General features: G+C 42.4%; 1 protein-coding gene across 1 annotated transcript; it reads right to left on the bottom strand.

Annotated features, from left to right (window-relative positions):
* Positions 1-3,919: 3,919 nt before the first annotated feature.
* LOC136500877 (patatin-like protein 2) lies at positions 3,920-6,199 on the bottom strand. The gene is made up of 5 exons (XM_066496339.1): positions 5,612-6,199; positions 5,283-5,464; positions 4,948-5,125; positions 4,677-4,838; positions 3,920-4,578 (listed from the first exon to the last, which is right to left on the bottom strand). The coding sequence occupies exons 1-5, from the start codon at positions 5,843-5,845 to the stop codon at positions 4,033-4,035; spliced, it is 1,302 nt and encodes a 433-aa protein (XP_066352436.1). The 5' UTR covers positions 5,846-6,199; the 3' UTR covers positions 3,920-4,032.
* Positions 6,200-21,116: the final 14,917 nt, after the last annotated feature.

The following is a 21,116-nucleotide window of genomic DNA, read 5'->3' as shown; positions in this document are numbered from 1 at the left end:
CTAAAAACTAAATTTTGGCTGAAAAATAGCATTTTTTAGAGTTAAATGCAACAGTGGTTCTCAAACCTATAAGGATATGTCATTTAGGTCCATGAACTTTGAAAATGCATTTATGGATCTCTAAACTTATAAAGGTATGCGACAGTTAAACAATTTTGTGGAGGGTTTGAGACGTCGATGGATGTTGGCACGATGGTACGACTGACTAGAGGTGGCTTGAGATAGCAATAATTCCAACATCTACAAGAGCAATATTGTGGTGAATGAAGAGATGTTTTAGGGGGAACATGTACATGGTGACCCAAAATTAATTAAGAAGAGGGGCAATAAACTTAATAATTTGTCAGAGGCTTTAACCAATATATAAGAAACTTGGACAATAATTTTAGCGGCAGATATTGTACATTCGTGACTAGAAGCTGGAAAGTGGAACATAGGAGATAAACAACCAATATTTTTAAACCAAATAATTCATCGGCGATAACTATATAAAATTTGTGCCTATATATATAGATACAATGGGGTACATGATGAAAGAACCAATACAATTTTTAAAAGAAACAGATTATTTGAAAAATATTTTTAAATAAGAAAAATCTAAATGATACTATAATGACAGAAAAAAAACTAGCTATAGCGCGGGCCATCTCGCTAGATCCAACTATAGACGAGCTCACACGTACGTTCATAGTCGTAGTCTTTCCCCACAAGAAATCTCAACACCAACAACGTTAACGTGCCTAACTCTATTGAGTGTTGACATTTGTAAGTTTCAGATATGGATCTGACCTGACCTGGTATTATTTTGGCCTAGGTTGGGAACGGCAAAAGTAATTTAATATTTTATAAGTCCTCAACTCGTCATCTCCCATTGGATAGATTAGCAATATATATATTAGTCACTTAAAATTAACTGATTTAGCATTTCTGAGGTCGCTTGCCCAATATTCCGCTGTAAATAAGCAACGTCATTACATTAGTTAGGGGAAAACTCTGTGGGACCATGCACACCTATAAGCAGGGTTCAAAAGTTCAGCGAAAATTCACCTTTTATGTTGAATTTCGGTAATTTTGGGGTGGCAGAAATTGAAATTCGAGATTCCGTATTACGTCTCGGAAATCATATTTTGTATTGTTTATGTAGCATATTCTTCTATTCATCAATAGATGTGTAGTTATAAATCATGGTAAAATTTTGTTCATATCTAAAATTTTTAGAAAAATCAAACTTCATGTTCAAGTCTATAATTTTTTTTGGCAAAAGTTCAGCCGAATTTTGCGTTGGAAATTTCGAGGGTGGTTGAAAAAATTATAATACCAATGCAAAAAAACCCGGTAAGTCTGAAGTTGAGTAAGTTGCATATTATATGTATGTTTAAAAACAGTCATGGAATGAAGCAACCCAGTCACCACTATGTGGTTTTAGCGTGTGGCTATATAGAAGGTTCGTCATCATCTACACTGTTAGCACGTTCACACGCTATTGATTCTAGAATGTGGACTAATCCTATTACTTTAGAAATCTTGACCCAGGTGATTACATCCTGATCTGTGGAAAGCTACTCATGTATTATCCATTCTCAGTTTGAAGTGGTAGCTACACGATAGCGTGACAAACTAAAACACATGACAGTTGTCCACTAGAGAAAATGTGAAGGATAAGTCAAAGATAAGTTGTGAGTTTGTGACATATATAAAGAGTTAAATTCAGAGTTTTTTTTTTTATGGATGATGCATGTTCTGTATATCAGTTCTCTTTTGTCCTTCTTTTTTTTAAAAAAAAAGACGAAAAATGTGGTGTGCATTAATTTAACTTGACTGTCCCGGCAACCGAGGCCATGTGCCAAACTTAAAAATAGGACCTAGCAAGGTAGAAAATAGAATGATAAACTAACATATATGCAATAATGTACCCCATTGGCTAAAAAGTACCTTATATTGTTTAGTCAAAATTAAATTGTTTTAAGTTTGATCAAATTTATAAAAAAAAAAAATACATTGCTATTTATGATATCAAATTAGTATCATTCAGTTTATCATGTAATATAATTTCACAGTATAATCTATTTAGTGTGATAAGTGATGATATTTTTCTCTATATGAACTTGGTCAAAATTATCATAGTTTTTTTTAACTGAAATCATGGAGCATTGCTTCCCAGCACTTTATTAACCATAAACAAAATACAGGAAAGTTAGCGAAGTGCTAACTATTTCGACCAAATCTATAAGATCTTTCTTTTTATGATGGAGGGAGTGTTACGTAACAACGGCATAATATCAAGAATCATAGTTATTCAACTTTTAGAGTCTTACTTCCATTATTTTACTTGAAGAACATCACTGTTTTTTATGTTCATTGAAGTGAAATCTTCAATGATCAAGCGTTTGGTTATCAACTGCAGTCTGATCAAATGTTTGATTATCAGAGGAAACTATTGACTCTTTTCTAACAAAAACCTATGCACGGTAACTTTCTAAGTTGAGTTAAATTCTTTGGTAACTAGATTCATAAGACATAGCCTGAATGAACACAGACATCAAGACCAGTTGTTGCACACGTATATAGAAGAGAACTGTGTTGGGATAACCACACTGACACGGAAGGAAACATACGATCACACACGGGGCCATCGAGGCTCGGGGGCTCCCAGAAGACGCGCTCTGGGCGTGGCCTTGCCGGCCACTTTCGCGACAGGGTCACGCACGAGGCGTGACACAAGAAGACAAGCTTCCCACGACCTCCAGGGGCTAGCCGGCTCCCGGGCCCGCACATTAGCCCCTGGAGCCGACCTCCTTCACCACCAAGAACATTCCAGAAGGTCCACCTGGGGGAGCCCGGTTCAAGCCGACACAGCCTAACACGCAAGAGTGTTAGAACAGAGCAGCCGGACGACGCCCAAGGCTTCTTCAGCTCCACGATACCACCACGGTCCACAGAGCGCCGCTGCAAGACCTTCCTGGACTCTGGCGCATGTAGACCGTACACTCATCTCCCCAAACCGTCATGTACCCGACCTATCTTGTTATATAAGGGATAAGATCGGACATAGGGGGAGAAGGATCAATCCAAGACAGATCATTCCATTCCATCCGCTCCTGCTCAGCACCGAGAGCAGAGCAACCCAGAGAGGGGCACCGAGAGCTCCTCTACCGCATCTCGTCGATCTTCTTCCTCCTCTCCGACGAGGGGAAGACTCCACCCGCGGCGAGGCAACCTTAGGATTAGCACTGAGCTAACCTCCTACCAAACCTCTCTCTACACTCTGTTATAACCCCCCGATTTTGGGTGCTTTTGAGTATAAGAATCGTCAGCTGCTAGGGCGTAGGGCTTCGATTGGCCCAAACTAGGATAAACCGTTACGTCCTCTCTGTGGTTCTTGTGTTCTTGAGTCCACCCGAGCCATCGGAGATCTGTACTCTGACACCGATTCGAATAGCTATGCTTGCCGCGGTTCCGACCCCGCGACACATGCCTCAACTGATTTAACCCAAAATGCAGAAATATGAGTTTTAACTATTTTATTTATTTGCACCTTATACGATTCGGATTTGTGTCTCTAATATACCATATTAAGTTGCATGCTCTGATTAGTTCAATCTAAATCTTGCTAATCATCAATAGCATGTTTTTTTTTCTTTTACTCGCTTATGCATAAATCTGATTTCAAACTCCACCTTTTCTACAAAAATCTTCACATAATGAGTGATGCTTGCTAATCTCGTGTGATTTGCTGGTTCCTGTTTGCTTATGCATGGAGAGTTCTAGACAAAGAAGGGAGCAACATATACACGGATCTCCAGGAAAATCATAGTGAATATCATACCGTTTTTCACATAAAACAATTTACTACCACCCATCCACAAATATAAAAAATTTCCGAGATTTTTAGGATGCATTGAGTACGAACAGAATACGCTTTCTGGGGTATAAAGGAATGAATATAATTATAGAGCATGCTTATATATATGCTATCATGTAATTTAACATCCTACACAAATATTTGACGCAAGAGTATCCTGATTTTTAATTTTACAGTGTGCTGTTGCCTTTCTTCTGAAGCCTTGCCCGTCGCTCATCTACCAGCATCTGGGCGAAATGGATCAGCTCCTGCTCATTGGTGCCCCTGTGTCCATCTGGTTCGTTCTTGCCGGTCTCAATGTTCACCTTGCACACCGGCTTCTTCAGCAGCGCCTTGCCGACGTCGACGAGGCGGTTCAGGTTCTCCCTAGTAGACACGTCGACGGACGACGTTTCGTCCTTGAGCTCGTCGTCCTGGATGCGGAGGTAGCTCTTGCTGCAGTGCAGGGCCTGGAAGAGCACGGAGGCGTGGATGTCGACGAGGTCGGAGCTGGCCTGGCTGAAGCTGTCGATGATGGGCGTGGCGCCGTTGTTGTAGAGCCACCCGAGGATGCCCCACTTGCTGCACTGCACGGCGTCGAACTTCTCCTCCACCTTGGCGGAGCCGGTGCCCAGGGACAGCACCATGAACTTGCCGTAGTCCGCGGGCTTGATCGGGAAGAAGTCCTGGTTGCCCAGCAGGATCTGCTTGCTCACGTGCGTCATCGCCAGCAGCGTCTGCAAAATTTGTCAAGCAGTTTCGTCAGCGTCACGATTCATAGAAGTCAACAACCATGCACAAAATTTAAACAATGCAAACTTCTTCGGTCACTCACCGGATTGTTTGCGGCGACCCCTCCGTCGATCAGGTTGAAGGCCCGGGGCTTGCCGTCCTTGTCTTTGGTCTCGAACTGGTGCCCTGGGAGGTACGTCGGCGCGGCGGACGTGCTGATGCACACGTCCGAGAGCAGAGCGTCCTTGGAGACATCGCTCATGGCCTGCGTGAATTGATCACTGGAGCGTTAGCAGTTAGCACGGTGAGAGGTCCAACCATGCTCAACGATTGTACTCCTATCCTATCTCAGATGTATTTCTGCGTGGACGTACGTCGTATCTGGAGAAGACAGTGGGCTGGAGGAGCTTGATGTCGAAGGTGGGGATGACGATGTTCTGGAGCGCCTGGCTGACTCTCGTCTCGCCGAGGAGCTCCCGGACGATGGAATGCAGGTACTTGCCGTCGTACTTGGGCCCGGCAATGCTCTTGAACAGTCCAAGAGGACCGCCGCTGCACAACACACAAGACGATCGATCCAGTCAAACATGTGCACCCGACCGGTTGGGCTGATGCATAACGCGCGTGTCACTTGACGACCTGAAGGCTAGTAAGTATGACTTGTTGACTTGTATGGGTTCGAGCATGCAAAGGTTGGATGGATCCTCACCTGCCGGACGGGAAGATCTTGGGGCAGTGCTCGAGGTAGAAGTCGTTGATTTCCTTGGCGGCAAACAGCGGACGACCGTCCTTGTTCGGCGCCGTGAGCATGGCGGTCACCAGCCCGCCGGTGCTCGTCCCGGCGATCACGTCGAAGTAGTCCGCGAGCCTCGCGTCTGGCCCGTCGAGCTCCTGCAGTGTCACAAAAATCCATGGTTAGACTTAGAGCTGGCCGGTGCATCATCAGAGATAGATGCCGGTAGTCTGGTACTACATGCTTGCACTTGCACATGCATGCCTGCTTCCCATGCATATGCAACTTGTATGAATAATCCTGACCTGCAGCTTTTCCTCGAGGAAGCCGAGGATGGTGCCTGGGATGATCCCGCGCACGCCGCCGCCGTCGATGCTCAGCACGGTGACGATGCTCCCGTAGGCCGGTGGAGGCGACTTGGGCGTGCCCAGCGTCGAGGCGCCGCGGCTGAGCGCCCGCTGCGCAACCGGGTTCAGCGTCAGGCCGGAGCCGGAGGCGGACCCGTTGGTGCCGAGCTCCCCAGCATACACTGGCGCCATGGATGACACGACGTCACTCAATCACCGACTGACGGACAATCACACCAGACCTTTGTAGCTCGAGCCCCGGTCTAGTACGCGCAGCGCCGCTAAACAAGGACTCGATCGGGAGGTGACGGATGAGATGCTTACAGAAAGGCTCGCTTGTCTTGTTGCCTTTGGCTGTTGATCGAGCTTCGTGCTGTGTGTAGCAATAGCTGGGTCGATGCAGGAGAATTTATAACCGATCTGCAGGAGCAGGGTTGAACGTCAAAGAATGGGGCAACACGTACGGGGGGTTTACTGAATCAAAAATGGTGATTTCGTCAGCAGATACTGGGAGGTCGAAGCTCCTGTGAGTCCCCAGGGATGGAAAGGGATGACGAGTCAGAAAGCTGCATTGAACAAATCAAACAGGTGAGCCGATCAGCCGAGCACGTACGCGGGGCCGGGAAGATCCTCTCCGGTCGCCGTCGGCCCGGCCGTCGCCGTGTGGGCCTACGCCTGATAATGGGCTGTGATCCGGCCCTAACCCCACTTCAATCCTATTGTGATTAATTATTACACCCAGTCCGATCTAGCACCTACTGATTTGTTTCAGCTCAGTTCAATCCAAATCTTACACGTCGCACCATCCTAGTCCAGCCCCAGCCCATTTTGAATCCTCGGGGCGGATTCTAAATGCAATCCGAGGGCTCTCACAAGCAAGCACATGTTAATGCAATCCGTACAAGGCCCAGATTAACCAAATCACGAGCACGGCCACTAGCACCGACACTAGTGGAGAAACGGGCTTGTACTCCCGGTTCTCAACCGCCTTCAGTCCCGGTTTTGGAACCGGGAGTACGAAATCGGGACTAAAGGTCCCCTCCTTTAGTCCCAGTTTCGCGTCCGGGACTAAAGGTAGTCCCGTTTGGTAAGACCAATCGAGACTAAAGGGCCCTTTACCAACCGGGACTAAAGGTTTTCTTTTTTTTGTTTCTATTTTCAATTAATGATTCATTTTGGTTTTCGAATAGGTTTTCGAATACGTATTCTACGCTGCTAATAATATACGTATTCTACACGTTTATAATGTTCGAACATTTTGTACAAACTAAAGTATGAAACTAACGTATATATTACATGCATATACATATATTGTATGCTATTTTATGTACATATAATATGTATGTATGGGTATAGTGTGTGTGTGTATATATATATATTACAAATAAAGGTTGCATTGTATATTCTATTATATTCTTAGGAATAACAAAATCACTCCATCTAGTTTGGCTTCCATGTTTCGTTGACGTCATTGTAGAATTCGTCGGCGGGGTTGAGGACCTGGTCATTAAGAAATCCTGCTATAGTCTCTTGAATTGCTTTCAGTTGGTCACGTCGTATGACTTTTTCCTTCAAACATAGAGTCTTCAATAAAAGTTAAAGGAAAAGTATTAATATATATATATATATATATATATATATGTGTGTGTGTGTGTGTGTGTGTGTGTGTGTGTGTGTGTGTGTGTGTTTGTTGGTCACTTGATTACTTATATATATGATCAACAAAAGAAATTGTGAATATATGAATATATTTATATAACATACTTTGAGGATCTCTTTAGGAGTTCTTTTTGTGTACGCCCCGATAAACTCGCAAACATAGTATCCGCAGTAGTTGTTCCCCTGTTCTTGTCTCTGAACCCACTTTTACGAGAAAAAAGATCCGATGAATTGAAAGCATGCATGGTGTTAATTGAATTATATATATATATAAATGTAGATAGTACTTACTTTGTGTGCGATTACATCTAGTGGCGTTTTGCAATGTTTCATGTGGTGATTCTCAATGAAACTTTTTCAAACACTGCGCCCAATAAAATAAAACATTAATTTGGTCTTTAATAATTATTGCAGTTAAGAGATCGGGGTATATATAGTTGCTAGAGAGATCATATTACCCTTAGATAATATCTATCATGTCTTGGTACTCTGTTTGCTCTTTTCTTAACGAGTCTAAGATTCTCAACCAACTATTGGTCATATCGATGACCATCAATATCCAGTGATTGTTGCATATGTTTTTATACACAAATATGACCGACATTAACTAGAGTCAACATATATGTATTTATATGGGAGATAGCTTAGCTAGTAAGCAAATAATTGAACAAATGTCCATATGATCGACATTAATTATTTAACACTCACTTGAAGTTGTAGGGGAAGAGTATGTCCTTGTTTTGTTGGTTCACTAAGAACCTCATGAGATTTTTCTCGAGTTCAGCTTTCCATTGAGGCGGGAGATTAGGGTGTTTGAATACGACATTTGGATCAACGAAACCAACATCATTATTCTTTCTCTTTCTGAGTTCTATCATCTCATATCTGCATATATAAAAATATAGTGTGAGGATATATAATGTATATATATACATGTAGCTTTATATATACACACTTTAATAGTAGAAAATAATCACACTTACAGACAATAGCAGCTAATGAGACTTTTGTCGAGAGAGTCCAGGTGGCATAGTTGGTGTAATTCTTCAAACTCGACATATATAATGTCATCACCACGGAAGTAATGTTGGTTTCTAACTCTGACAGTAACAAAGGCCTCTCCCCGTTCACACGCTGCCATGTACCACTTGTTTAGCAGGTACATTTGCATACCCAGTTCACCTAAGGCCTCAGGGTTGTATAGACTCTTTCCACGTTCAAATTTCTTCCAACACTACTAGAAATCCTTTCATCTATGACATTTTGGGTATGACGATCCCAAATTTGGTCACTGAACAAGGTTCATCAATGACGAAATTTCGTTATTCGTCATGGATGACAAGGTTTGGGCGTCAACCCCTTTGTTCAACTGTGACAAAGTAGAAGAAATCAGTCATAGAAATGTTGTGAACTTCGTCATAGAAGTGAAGCTCAGTAGTTTCACCGTTGAGGTCCCACCTGTCAGCCAAAATTTTCATCATAAAAGTGAAATTAAAAAAAATGTGTGGTGCCTAGGAATCGAACCCAGGACCTGCACTTCCCAAGCAAGATGGCTTACCATCACACTACGAATTCAGATGTGTTACAGAGTGGGAACATTAATTTATTATCTGTTTGAATAATTCATATATTAAAAAAATGTGCAGTGTCTGGGAATCGAAACCCAGCACCCTTCACTCAGAGTCAAGCTGCCTTACCATCAGAACACGACTTTGGTCATGCTCAGAGATGAATTTTTTTTTCTTATTCGTTTATTGAATCAGTTCTATGACTCAAACCCAATCCAATCATGCTGCCCCTAGATCCAAACCCAACCCAAATCCGATAGAGGGCGGGAGTAGGGTCTCCGCTGGCGACGAGCCTCTCTGACGGCCAGCTCCAGGTGAACCGCTCTAGCAACCTAGCTGGTACTGGGATGCGCTGGCGGGCAACTGCTCTGGCGGTGTAGCGGGCTGCTCCGGTGGGCACCTGCTGCAGAGTAGGTTCTCTGCTGGTGGCGTGCCTCTTGGGCATCTACGGCGAGCCTCTCCGGCGGATAGCTCCAGTGAACCGCTCTAGCAGCCTAGCTGGTACGGGATGCGCTGGCAGGGCAGCTCCTCTGGCGGCGTAGCGGGCTGCTCCGGCGGGCACCTATTGCAGCGTAGCTGCTTCGGTGTGCACTGGCAACATGCTAGGGTGGCTACTTCAGCTACTTAGAGGTATTGTCCCCTCCCATTGCTTGCAATTTGTAGAGCAGTAGATGCTTAGACAAGGATTGGTAGAGTAGTTCATCGCTTTTGTTCAGCTACTTAGGCCTAATTTTTTTTGCATTAGAAGATGGACATAACATGGATTCGTGCTACTCGGTTCAGCGATGAGTTCACTGCAGGTGTTGATCAGTTTATATCTTTTGTTCGAGATAGATTCAGTCCGAATGATGCTATACGTTGCCCATGTTGCAATTGTCTAAATCAGTCTTCACAGAGTCTGAAAGATGTGCATGACCATGTTTATCTCCATGGATGGTTAGCTACATATACTCATGGGTACACCATGGAGAAGATTTTGATGTTGACATTGTGGAATTTGGAGAGGATGAAAATGTACCTGCCTATCTAGGTGATATGGTAGATGTGGAGGAGCCCGACAATGAAGATGATCATGATTTGGTAGAGATGATTGCAGACTTGTACACAGTTGTACAACAAGATAGAGAACAACCTATGTTTGTGAAAGTTCTTGAAGATGCAAAACATGCTCTTTGCCCGGGTTCAGTTCAGTCTAGGTTCTCTTTTCTAGTAAGATTGCTACATATCAAGTCATACTACAGGGTCAGCAACACAGCATTCAGTGCATTTATGAAGTTATTGTCAGGGTCATTCCCTAATTGTTGTCTTCTAGATTCATATGACAAAGCAAAGAAGTATCTCAAAGAGTTGGGCCTTGGATATGAGTTAATTGATGTCTGTGACAATAACTGTGTGTTGTTTCACAAAGGACTTGAAAAACATGACATCTGCCCAAAATGCAAGGAATCTAGGTGGGTAGATGAAGATGCTGCCAAACGGATTCCTAAAAAGATTTTGAGATATTTTCCTCTTATACCAAGGCTGAAGAGGATGTTTGCAAACAAAGCAACATCAGAGGAGACCCGGTGGCACAAGGATAAAAGGGTTGCTGTGGAGAATGAAATGACCCATCCAGCTGATGGCTTAGCCTGGAAAGAGTTTGATGCTGTGTTTCCAAGCTTTGCTAGAGATGCCAGAAACCTAAGGCTTGGTTTAGCAACAGATGGGTTTAATCCATTTGGAAACATGAATACAACTTATAGCATGTGGCCTATACTTGTAAAGGTATACAATCTACCTCCATGGTCATGCACCACTGCATCCAACTACATAATGGCATTACTCATCCCAGGACCAAAGTCTCCAGGCAAGGACTTTGACGTATTCTTACAGCCTCTCATTGAGGAATTGTTAAAACTCTAGGAGGGAGTCAGTACATATGATGCATTCACTAGTGGGAAGTTTGACCTTCGTGCTGTAGTACTATGGTGCATCCATGATTATCCTAGCTTTGGGTGTATTGTCAAGGGCGAATCACTAAAGGTTACTATGCATGTATCTATTGCAACAAAGATCCATTATCAAGGAGTCTTAGGAAGAAGATATGTTACATTGGATACCATTGCTATCTTGATAAAACCCACAAGTGGAGAAGAAGCTTGGCCTTTGATGGACACCGAGAGAACCGGGGTGAGCCAGGAAAGTTGAGTATGCATGAGACATCAGAGTGTCTAGAGAAATTAAAAGATGTTACTCTTGGTAAGGCTGATGGTACCAAGAAAAATAAGCGAGGACAGAAGGACAAGGAGCCAAAATTGTGTAGCCAAAGGTCCGCTCTATGGGACCTTCCTTATTGGAAATACTTGAAGCTGCCACATAATCTTGATGTGATGCATATAGAGAAGAATATATGTGATGCCCTTCTAGGCATAATACTCTGTCTTGAGAAGAATAAGGATACAATTAATGCGACACTTGATTTGTAGGATATGGGCATACGTCCTGATTTGCATTTAGAAGAAGATGAAGACAATTCAGTTTCCATGCCAGCAGCATGGTATTCCATGGAAAAAGAAGAAAGGGTTGCATTTTGTGTATTTCTAAAAAGTATTCGGTTTCCATATGGATATGCTTCCAACCTGACAAGATGCATTAGTTCAGATGGTTCCAAGGTGCAGGGCCTCAAAACCCATGATTGCCACATCCTTCTTCAAAGAATTTTAGCTATTGGTCTCTAGGGACTAGTGCACAAGGACATATATGTAGCAGTTGTAGAGTTGGGTAAATTTTTCCAGGAGCTTTGCAGTAGGAAACTAAAGGTTGATAGATTGAAACGTCTAAAAGCAGAAATCCCTGTGATACTTTGCAAGTTAGAGAAAATATTTCCTCCTGCTTTTTTTTGATGTGATGGTCCACTTAGCTATCCACCTTCCTGATGAAGCACTCCTAAGAGGTCCTGTCCAATATGGATGGATATACCCAATCGAACGACAAATGGGCACTTTGAAGGGGTATGTGAGGAATAGGGCTAGACCTGAAGGGTCCATCGCTGAGGCGTACATAGCTAATGAGGCCTTGACCTTTTGTTCAAGTTACATGGAAGATGTTGTCACTAGATTTAATTGAGATGATGAAAAATGGCATCATGGAGCAACTGATGGTGACCTCCCTATATTCTAGCATGGTGTTAAACTCTTGGGGGCCAACATGCAGACATATCTTGATGATAAAGAATTTCACAAGATTTGTTGGTATGTGCTAAACAATAGTGAGGAGGTAGAGCCATATTTGAGGTGAGTTTTGTTTCTAAATTATGTAAGTGTGCAGCAAACTATGTGTGCACCTGACAAAGAAAGTTTAGGAGTGCAACAAACTATTTCTCAAGACATATTGTAAACTGTGTGTGCAGCAAGTTTAGAGGAGAGTTAGACAAAGAAGGTGGCCATGATGTTGAGAAGAGGTTGGAAAAGGAATTCCCTGCTTGGTTTAGGAGTCATGTAAGTGGTTCTAGATTTATTTTTGACTTGCTTGGTTTAAGATTCATATTACAGCAAGATGCATATTAGATTCATACTTGATTTGACTTATTTTGCAGCAAGATTCATATTGCAGCAAGTTTCACTCAATTATGTGTGCTGGTAATCATAGTTGCTTTGACTTATTTTGTTGTCTTTTTAGATCAAGACTAAGTGGAAGGATAATCGAGAAGAAGTTAGTGAAGGGCTATATGCAATATCATGTCCTCCTGACCTAAGAGTGAACTTATGGGCATCATGCAGTGTCAATGGTGTTCGATACAACACTGTCGACCATGAAAGACAAAGGCAGACACAAAACAATGGTGTGCTGGTGGATGGAACACATAATGGATTGGCGACAGAATTTTATGGTCAGCTTAGAGAGATAGTTGAGTTGAGCTACAACTCCAGTTTGGAATGCATTTGAATGGTCATACTTTTTCGATGTGACTGGTTCAGTCAAGATGGCAAAGCTAGAACCATTAGAGATGATGGCCTTTTTAGATCCATCAATGTAGAGAGGCTTTGGTACAAGATGGACCCATTCATATTAGCAACTCAGTCAAAAAAGGTCTTCTATGTGCAGGACACAATTTGGTGAAAATTGGCGTGTTGTCCAAAAATTTGAGCATAGGAGCATGTATGATGTCAATGAAGTAGAATTGAGCACTGTTCACCAAGATGAAAATGGTTCTGATAATGAGCTTGGGGTACAAGATGATGTTGATGATGGCTTGGATGAGCCTACACCAGTGCATCGACGTGTGGGTGGCCAAAAATCTACTGTTCCTGGTAACTTACAAGTTCTTATCAATAGAAGGGAAGAAGACATGGTTGAGGATAGTGACTCTGAAGGCTGTGAAGATGATACTATCTTTGAGTATTTTAGTGACAATGATAGGGATCCCATGGAATGTAATGATGATGATTAGATTAGCTATCATTTGTAGCTGTCTAAATCTAGGATGTTGATTGAGCACAAACAATTGTAACTATGACTCTTTTTTTAGTACCTGTCTTTTCTGGGATGTTGATTGAGCACAAACATTTGTACCTGTCTACTTCTGGATGTAGATGTATCTGACTTTTTCTGGGATGTTGATGTTCCTATCAATTCACTGTATTTTTCTAGGATCACAATTGCAATTCACTGTATCAGACAAGTCACAAACAATTGGAACAGGTAGATCTTTAGTTGGCAATTCACAAACAATTCTCACATAATTGATACCATGAAGTCATTGATACATTGATACCAGGAAGTCATTGATACATTGATACTAGGAACTCATTCATACACTTCTCAAAATCCAACTTAGTCAGACTAAGCTAATGGATACAGTTCTCCAAAGCTACGACATACAGTTCTAAGACTTAGCTAATACATAAAACTCATTCAAACTAATCTAATTCAAACATTGATACAACTCTTTCATAGCAGCTGAAGCATCATAGGCCTTGGCTGAGGACCTTTACTGCATGTGGCCACTAGGAGTGCCAAACAGACAGCAAGTGCCACAGCAAGGACCTTCACAGAACGACAACAGACCTTGACAAGTGCCTTGGCCTCCTCCTTCTCCTTGATAAGTGCCTTGGCCTCCTCCTTCTCCTTAACAAGCTCCTCCTTCTCCTTCACCAGTACAACATACTTGGCATGTGCTTCATCCACCAAATATGCTAGTTCACTGTTCTCCACTTCAAGAGATTTGTTCTTCTTACGAAGGGCCTTGACTGCATCTCGCAGATCAACAAGTATTTTGATCTGATGCTCAGTTGGCTTTGGATCTAGCCACTCCCTAAAAATTACAACCACCATCCTTGCATCCACAAGAAAATTGCACTTTGTTAGACAGACTCTATATAAATGAACTCATTGCAAATTGAACTCAATGTAAATTGAACTAACCTGAATATTTGTAGCAGCAGTAATACCTCCTTCCTAGATTCGCATCACTCCATGATACCCACCTAGGTGCCCTCTCATCGCAGAAGCAATTGACTACTGGTGTGTACGAGTAGGGCAGATGGCGATATGGAATTGGGGAGGCATTTGGGGATGGCTCTCCATAGCGTGCAATGGAGTTTCGGGACGAGCTTGACCCTAGAGTTGGTTGCCATGGCGCTCGAACCCTAACCGAGGTGGTTTGGAGCATGACGGCGGGGCTGAACGGTGGGTGGGAGCACAGCGGCGGGGCTGACCGCTGGGTGGGAGCACGGTGGTGGGGATGGACGGTGGTGTGGACCCGCAGTGGTGAGGGCTCACCGGTGGAGTGGACACGCATCGACGGGGGCTCAGTTGGTGGAGTGGACGCACGACGGCGGGTGCAGCAGATTTGGGGGATTTGGGCGGATTGTGTTCGATTTGGAGGATTTGGGCTGCGGCCAGTTGGGTGGCTGACTGGGTAGGCCAACCCTGATCAGCTCTTGAACTAGTTGGACTCGGTTCACCTCGGGTAAGAGGCTGACAGGTGGGCCCATGATGGTCAAATCATGGTCAAATCCATGATTTCAGTGTATTTTGATGCAGATTTGAACCTAATTTTTTATTGCAATGTTAAGTGCAACATTCAAGTAAAGTAATTGTACCTTGATCACTAAAGTTCAAAATGGTTCATATATATCAATGGATAAGATATGTGTGTTCATGCATAAGCTATGTGTGTTCATATATCAAGTGAAGTGTGTTCATATCAAGTGAAGTGTGTTCATTTAATCTTATGTGATCTTATGTAATGCCTACCTATTTATGTGTGTTTCTATATCAAATCATGTATACTATCTTAAGTAGTGCATAGTTTAAGTGCATATAGCTATGATAGGAGACATATAGATCTTATGTGTATAACCAAGCACACATACATGGATCGCTGTATATGATCTTATGAAGTAAACAAATGCCACATACATGTGTGTTGTTAGAACATTGTTAAGTGTTTGAATTCATTAATGCACTCACTAAATAAGTAGTGTAGTGCACATAGTACTTGGATATATATCATCCTATAATGTATATAGTGCACACAAAATAAGACCTACATGTCTCTACAATTTTAGAGCCCACAGATTATCATCTTTCACATTTACTTTGAAAAATCAAAGAATGTTTTCATATATATTATATAATGACTATATAATTTGTAATTTTGATGTATCAAAGAAGGTTACAAAGACTAAAAAATATCATTTTGGATTACTATGGTACATAAAACATCATTATAAACATAAAAGTCTGAATCATAGGCAAATGGAAATTGATATCAATTTTAGAGAAACAAATATCATTTTTCAACACAAAAATAGTCCCCAAAAGCTAAAGAAAGAACCATTTTTTCCTGACAAAAAAAATTCTTTTCACTCCTCCCGCCTAAACGCCCTGGTGGTCGACGCGAATCCCCCACCCAAACTTTGGTAGCTGAAAAAAATCCCCTAACTGCCCTCAAGCACTGTCGACTCTTGATTGACTATAGCAGGGGTAAAATAGTAAATATACAACGGACTATATATCCATGAATCCACTCCACTCGGTCTCATTTCACTCCTCCCACATCCACTCCGCCACCGCCCATCAAGATCCACTCCGCCGCCGCCCTAGTTCACCTCCACTGCCGCCCTCCAAGATCCCCTACGCCGCTGCCCAGCTAGAGCCCACCCACCACCACCCTCTTACCACCTAGATCCACCACTGCCCATTTTGCCCCACCCAGATCCACCATAGAGACGTGACCTGTGACCCGGAGATGGAGGAGCCACACGACTACATCACCGGAGATCATCCACCCCAGCGGAGATACAACTCTCATCAACAATGCCTAAATGAACCGCAACATTCCTCTGCCCCCGGAGCCTAGGTTCTGCCGAATGCTTCCCCTTTTAGGTGTATGGTTTTGTTCACTAGGTAGGGTTTAGGTTTTATGGATTACTGTGTTCACTAGGCATGTGTTCACTAGGCAGGGTTTAGGTTTTACGGATGATAGGTAAGATGTTAGGGTTTATTGTTTAGGTTTTATGGTGTAGGGATCAATTGGACTAAAATTCATTTACAAATAAATAGGGTACTATGGAAGGCTGAGGGACTTGCAAGTCACGGAGAACAAAAGGTTCATGGAATCCTTGGGTATTCGTACCTTGGCCGCTTCAAATGCAAGTTCTCAGAACCCGGACAAGCCAAGAAACAAGAATGGTCATGGGGAGGGGTCAGATTCATCGGAGTATCTTCTTGGAGAAGAGGGTGGCCAGGAAGAGGAAGATGAAATAGTTATGGTGGTTTTTTTTACATTACACTATGTGATGTATATTTTAATGTAGGTTCTAATAACATATTTGTTTACCCTTCTATATTAGGAAACTGAGAAAAGCAACAAGCGGGGCACAAAGTGGAAGAAGAAGACCAAGATGTCTCCAGGTGGCACGAAAAGAGTCAGGGCAATTGGCGGTAGTGAGGCAACTCCTAGAGTTGCAACTAGGTCTAGGAAAGAAGTACATCACCAACCACCCCACAGTTATGGCTGAGGGACAGTCAACTCCGCTACTAGAGAACAATGAGATAGCAACTGTAGGACAAGGGGAAGAAGAACATCCCCCAAGTCCTATTCTGGACTTTTATGTATTTGATGACCCAAATAATACAAATGAAGATGAGGTCACAGAAGAGTTAGATGTTATTCCTCAAGGAAAGTAATAGACCATGCTTTCTCACATTCTTTGCTTTACTTGGATTACTCTGACACTAACAACATCACTTTTGTAGCTCGACAACAGTGCTCCAAGAAAGCCAAGACCACCAACAAAAGGCAAATTGCTGGACAATATGACAAAATCTATGGGAAAGAGATTGCCAATTGAAATTGTTGTAGGGGAGAGAAGGCTAGAGAAGCCTATACAAGCTGCTAAGCTAGCTTCAGAGGCTGGACTTATCACTAGGAAGAGCATGCCTATCCTAACTCACTGGAAACATTACAAGAAAGATGAAAGCCAACTAAAAGAATTCATGGGCCAGTTATCTGTAAGTAAATTGATACCTTCCATATCTATTTGGTACCTTCAATAAGTAACTATACCAAATGCTAAGAGCTAACTCCGCTGGGTGATTGACTTTTGTAGGTTAGGTTGGCAGTTGATGACAAGGATGAGCCAACAGTTCAATCCTACAGTAATATACTCCAAGGTGTTGTACGCCAGAGGAGATATTTGTTGAAGAACAAGTACTTCAATGGTATACCGGCTAATGAAGTCCCCACTACTTCCCCTGTTCCTAGTATTTCTGACGATGAGTGGAAGGCACTCGTGGTGATGTGGTCTACTCCAAAAGCAAAGGTATCATGATGTTGTAAAGAAAGTTTTCTATTCTCTCTATGTTGTCTTCCATTTACATATATGACTTATAGGAAACTGCTCGGAAGAACAAGATAAACCGTGAGAAGGGTAGCCACCATCAAGCGACGGGATCTCGAAGCTACATCTCACACTTGTACGCATTTGTAAGTGCTAAAACACTAGGACAATACATTGTATCTGATTTAAACATACATATCTATTTCCTATAAAGTTGTCTACAAACAAAAGCTAATTTTGCTGCATTTCCCGCTATAATTATGTAAAGGAGAAAAACAAGGACAGAGAGGTGGATGCAGTTGAGATCTTCAAGGAATTGCATACCAGCAAGAAGAAGGGTATGACTGATGTGGTCAAAGAAACAGTTGTAAGTGCCTACACATCATTGCTTGTTGGGATTGAGTATATGTGTGAATTTATGCTAATTATAGTTGCTGGATGGGATTAGTACATGGAAAGTATGTTCATATGCTTAGATGTTGTGTGTCAATGGTTCTATCAGTTCTTTATGAAATGGAAGGTTGTTCTACATGCTTGCTAGAGGGGATGAGTACATAGAAAGTTGTTCATGTGTTTATGCCTATATATGGAATCATATGTTGTGTGCATTGTTCTAAAATGTTAAGTTGTGTTCCTATATGCTTGTGAGATGCTAAGTTGGGTTCCTACACCCTTGCTGGAAGGTTGTCCATGGTTGAGAAATGCTAAGTTGGGTTCCTACATGCTTTCTAGAAGGTAGTGCTTGGTTTGTCTGTACATGACTGTGAAATGCTATGTTGATGTTCCTATATGCTTGCTAGGTGAGATTAGTACATAGAAAAGATGTTCCTATATGATTGCTGGTTGTTACTTTTCCTATATGCTAGCAGGATGGTCCTATCTGTGCTTAGGAAATAAATAGTTGTCCCTATATGCTTGCTGGATGGCATTATTACATGGATAGGATATTCATATCTTTGATGTTCATGTACTTTAAAATGTATGTAGCAATATGTTTTGTGATGGTTTTCATAACTTGGCTTGTGAAATAGATTATGCATAATGAACTTACTAATGTTGCACCTGCTTGCTATAGAGTACCATGGAAGATATGTTGGCCTAGCCTACTCAAGACTTGGAGACACCAAGATCTAGTACTGAGATAGTTTCAAAGGTTCTCTCACAAACTGGTGTAGCTTGTACATTCCTCAAGAATGCTAGTATTGAAACACTAGTAAGCAAGTCTACTGCATCAGCTGCAAGAGAGGCACAACTTCGGGAATAGCTATAGGTAGAGAAGGAATGGGCTGATAATCTTGAAGAACAACTGGTCCATCTGAAGAAGAAAGCTACAGAAACAGAAGAATCCATGGCCAGGACCCAAGAAGTTGTGCTCAAGAACCAACAAGAGCTGGTGGAGTTCAAGAAGAAACAAGAAGCTAATGATATGATCCTTTAGCGCATCTTGGGCCTCAACTCAGGTAATCGAGCTACTTAGCTTGTTCCTGTCCTGCCTAGGTTCCTCTGCAGTCCATGGTTGTGCTGGGCCATGTCGCTACTGCTGGTACTCGTGTCTCTACTGCTGGTACTCATAATAAGTTGCTGAACTTGGTTTGTCAGTTGTCGCTTGTGAACTTATTCTATGATTGCCTGGTCTATGGATCTTGTTTGTGAACTTGTGGTTCAAGTGATGTGAACCTATGGAACTTGTGGTTCCCCTGTGTTTGTGGTTCCCCTGTGTTTGGGAACTTTGGTTGTGAGAACATTTAAACATGTGATGTATAAACTATGTATGATCTATGAATTGTATGTGGTAAATTATGTTCTATTTCTAGAATGAGTGATCAGGCATGGCTGCAGCCTGTATTTTATCCAATCAAAGAATTTATGATGAAAAAACGTCATCGTTCACGCACTGCCACATCATTGCCAGCGTTAAGATAATGCCACAGTGTCAACCTCTCAGAAATACATGTGTCAACCTCTCAGAAATACACGTGTCAACCTCTTAGAAATACACGTGTCGACCTCACAGAACATACGTGTGTTGACCTCATATTGAAACACATGTCAACCTTATTTTAGGACACGTGCCGTACTCATAGTCACACACGTGTAAACCTTAGCTTAAGACACGTGTCGTCCTGAGCGAATGAAATGCGTCAACATTACCATCATACATGTGTCCACTACAACACCTACTGAAATAGTTCAGTGACAGTGCCCAAATCATCACAGATGTAAACTTATCTATGATGAAACACGACAAATCGTCATAGTGCAACATTTGTGACGCTACAAAGATGACGAGCAGAATTTCATCATAACTTTGTCATAGATTCTATCCATGATTCTTTTAGCGTTTACTATGACATTATTAGATCGTCTTAGATGTGCACTTTTTTAGTAGTAAGGATCCACTTTCGGAGCAGATGGTCCTTCAGCGAGCACTTGGGTAAGGTCCAAACCAGTTTCCTCGTAAAACCAAGCCAGCTCCTCAAAATCGACGTCTAAGTCTAAGTTTGAACCATATTCATTACGAATGACAAAAGGGGGGACTGATTGTTGCGATTGTTGTCCGAGTTGTGCAACACCTTTCCCTGGTCTAGTATTTTTTTGTGCCACCTCAAATGACTTGGTGAGAGAGCGGCCGTAGTCCTGATTTTGGCCGGGTCTTTTGAGATTCCCACTTTTTCTGGTCCACCTTCTTTCTTAGAAGATCTGGAGGTAGGTAGAAGTATGATTTCTCTGGGTTCTCCCTCTCTTCTCATTGCTTTTTTACTTTTTCGAAGAAACTATCCACATCTTTTTTTACTGCAGCTTTTAATTCCTTTTCACTTTTCTCGAAAGATAGTTTTTTGGGAATAACTAGATTAGATGAGGCTTTCTTCTTTGCCGGATGGTGGGACAACGACTTTGTTTGCGAGGCGGACCTCTTAGGAGCTGGCTTCCTTTTAGTCATCAAGGGAGGCGGGGCAGCTGTTGGAGGCGTTGGAGACCTCCTTGGAGGCATTGGAGACCTCCTTGGAGGTGGCGGCGGTGGCGGCGTTGCCACCTGATTGCCTGGAGCACTATGATGATATGGAGATTGAATAATTGGACTTAGGTTGGCAGAGGCCCTGCTGTGTAATTACAAAAAAGAATAATTAGTTATAAGAAATTGTTATTATTAATCATGCATGTCAATAGAAAGTTTGTGAAAAAATTGTTTCGTTCACTTTTGTCCGCACCTATTGTCTGGTAGTTGAGGAAGCGGCGGTGGACTAGAGACCCTCGGGAATAATGATGTAGCGCTTGCGCCATAGTATGAATGTTTTCTCTGCTTCTCCTAGAGTCTTCTCCCCATCACCTCCTAGAATGTCAAGAGGCAGGTCACTAAAACCTTTGTTAACTCTATCCACTGAGACGCTAACATATCTAGGTGGTATT

Source organism: Miscanthus floridulus, chromosome 13 (genome assembly GCF_019320115.1).
Source record: "Miscanthus floridulus cultivar M001 chromosome 13, ASM1932011v1, whole genome shotgun sequence".
NCBI lineage: Eukaryota > Viridiplantae > Streptophyta > Magnoliopsida > Poales > Poaceae > Miscanthus > Miscanthus floridulus.
This window is presented reverse-complemented; position numbering and strand designations above follow the sequence as displayed.

What these genes read in the sequence shown, in the direction of transcription:
- LOC136500877 (XM_066496339.1), bottom strand. Translation starts at nt 5,845, where the DNA reads ATGGCGCCAGTGTATGCTGGGGAGCTCGGCACCAACGGGTCCGCCTCC. An exon ending in TCCTCGAGGAAAAGCTGCAG is followed by an intron (nt 5,465 to 5,611) that starts GTCAGGATTATT and finishes GTGACACTGCAG; the next exon opens with GAGCTCGACGGGCCAGACGC. An exon ending in GGGTCGCCGCAAACAATCCG is followed by an intron (nt 4,579 to 4,676) that starts GTGAGTGACCGA and finishes CAAATTTTGCAG; the next exon opens with ACGCTGCTGGCGATGACGCA.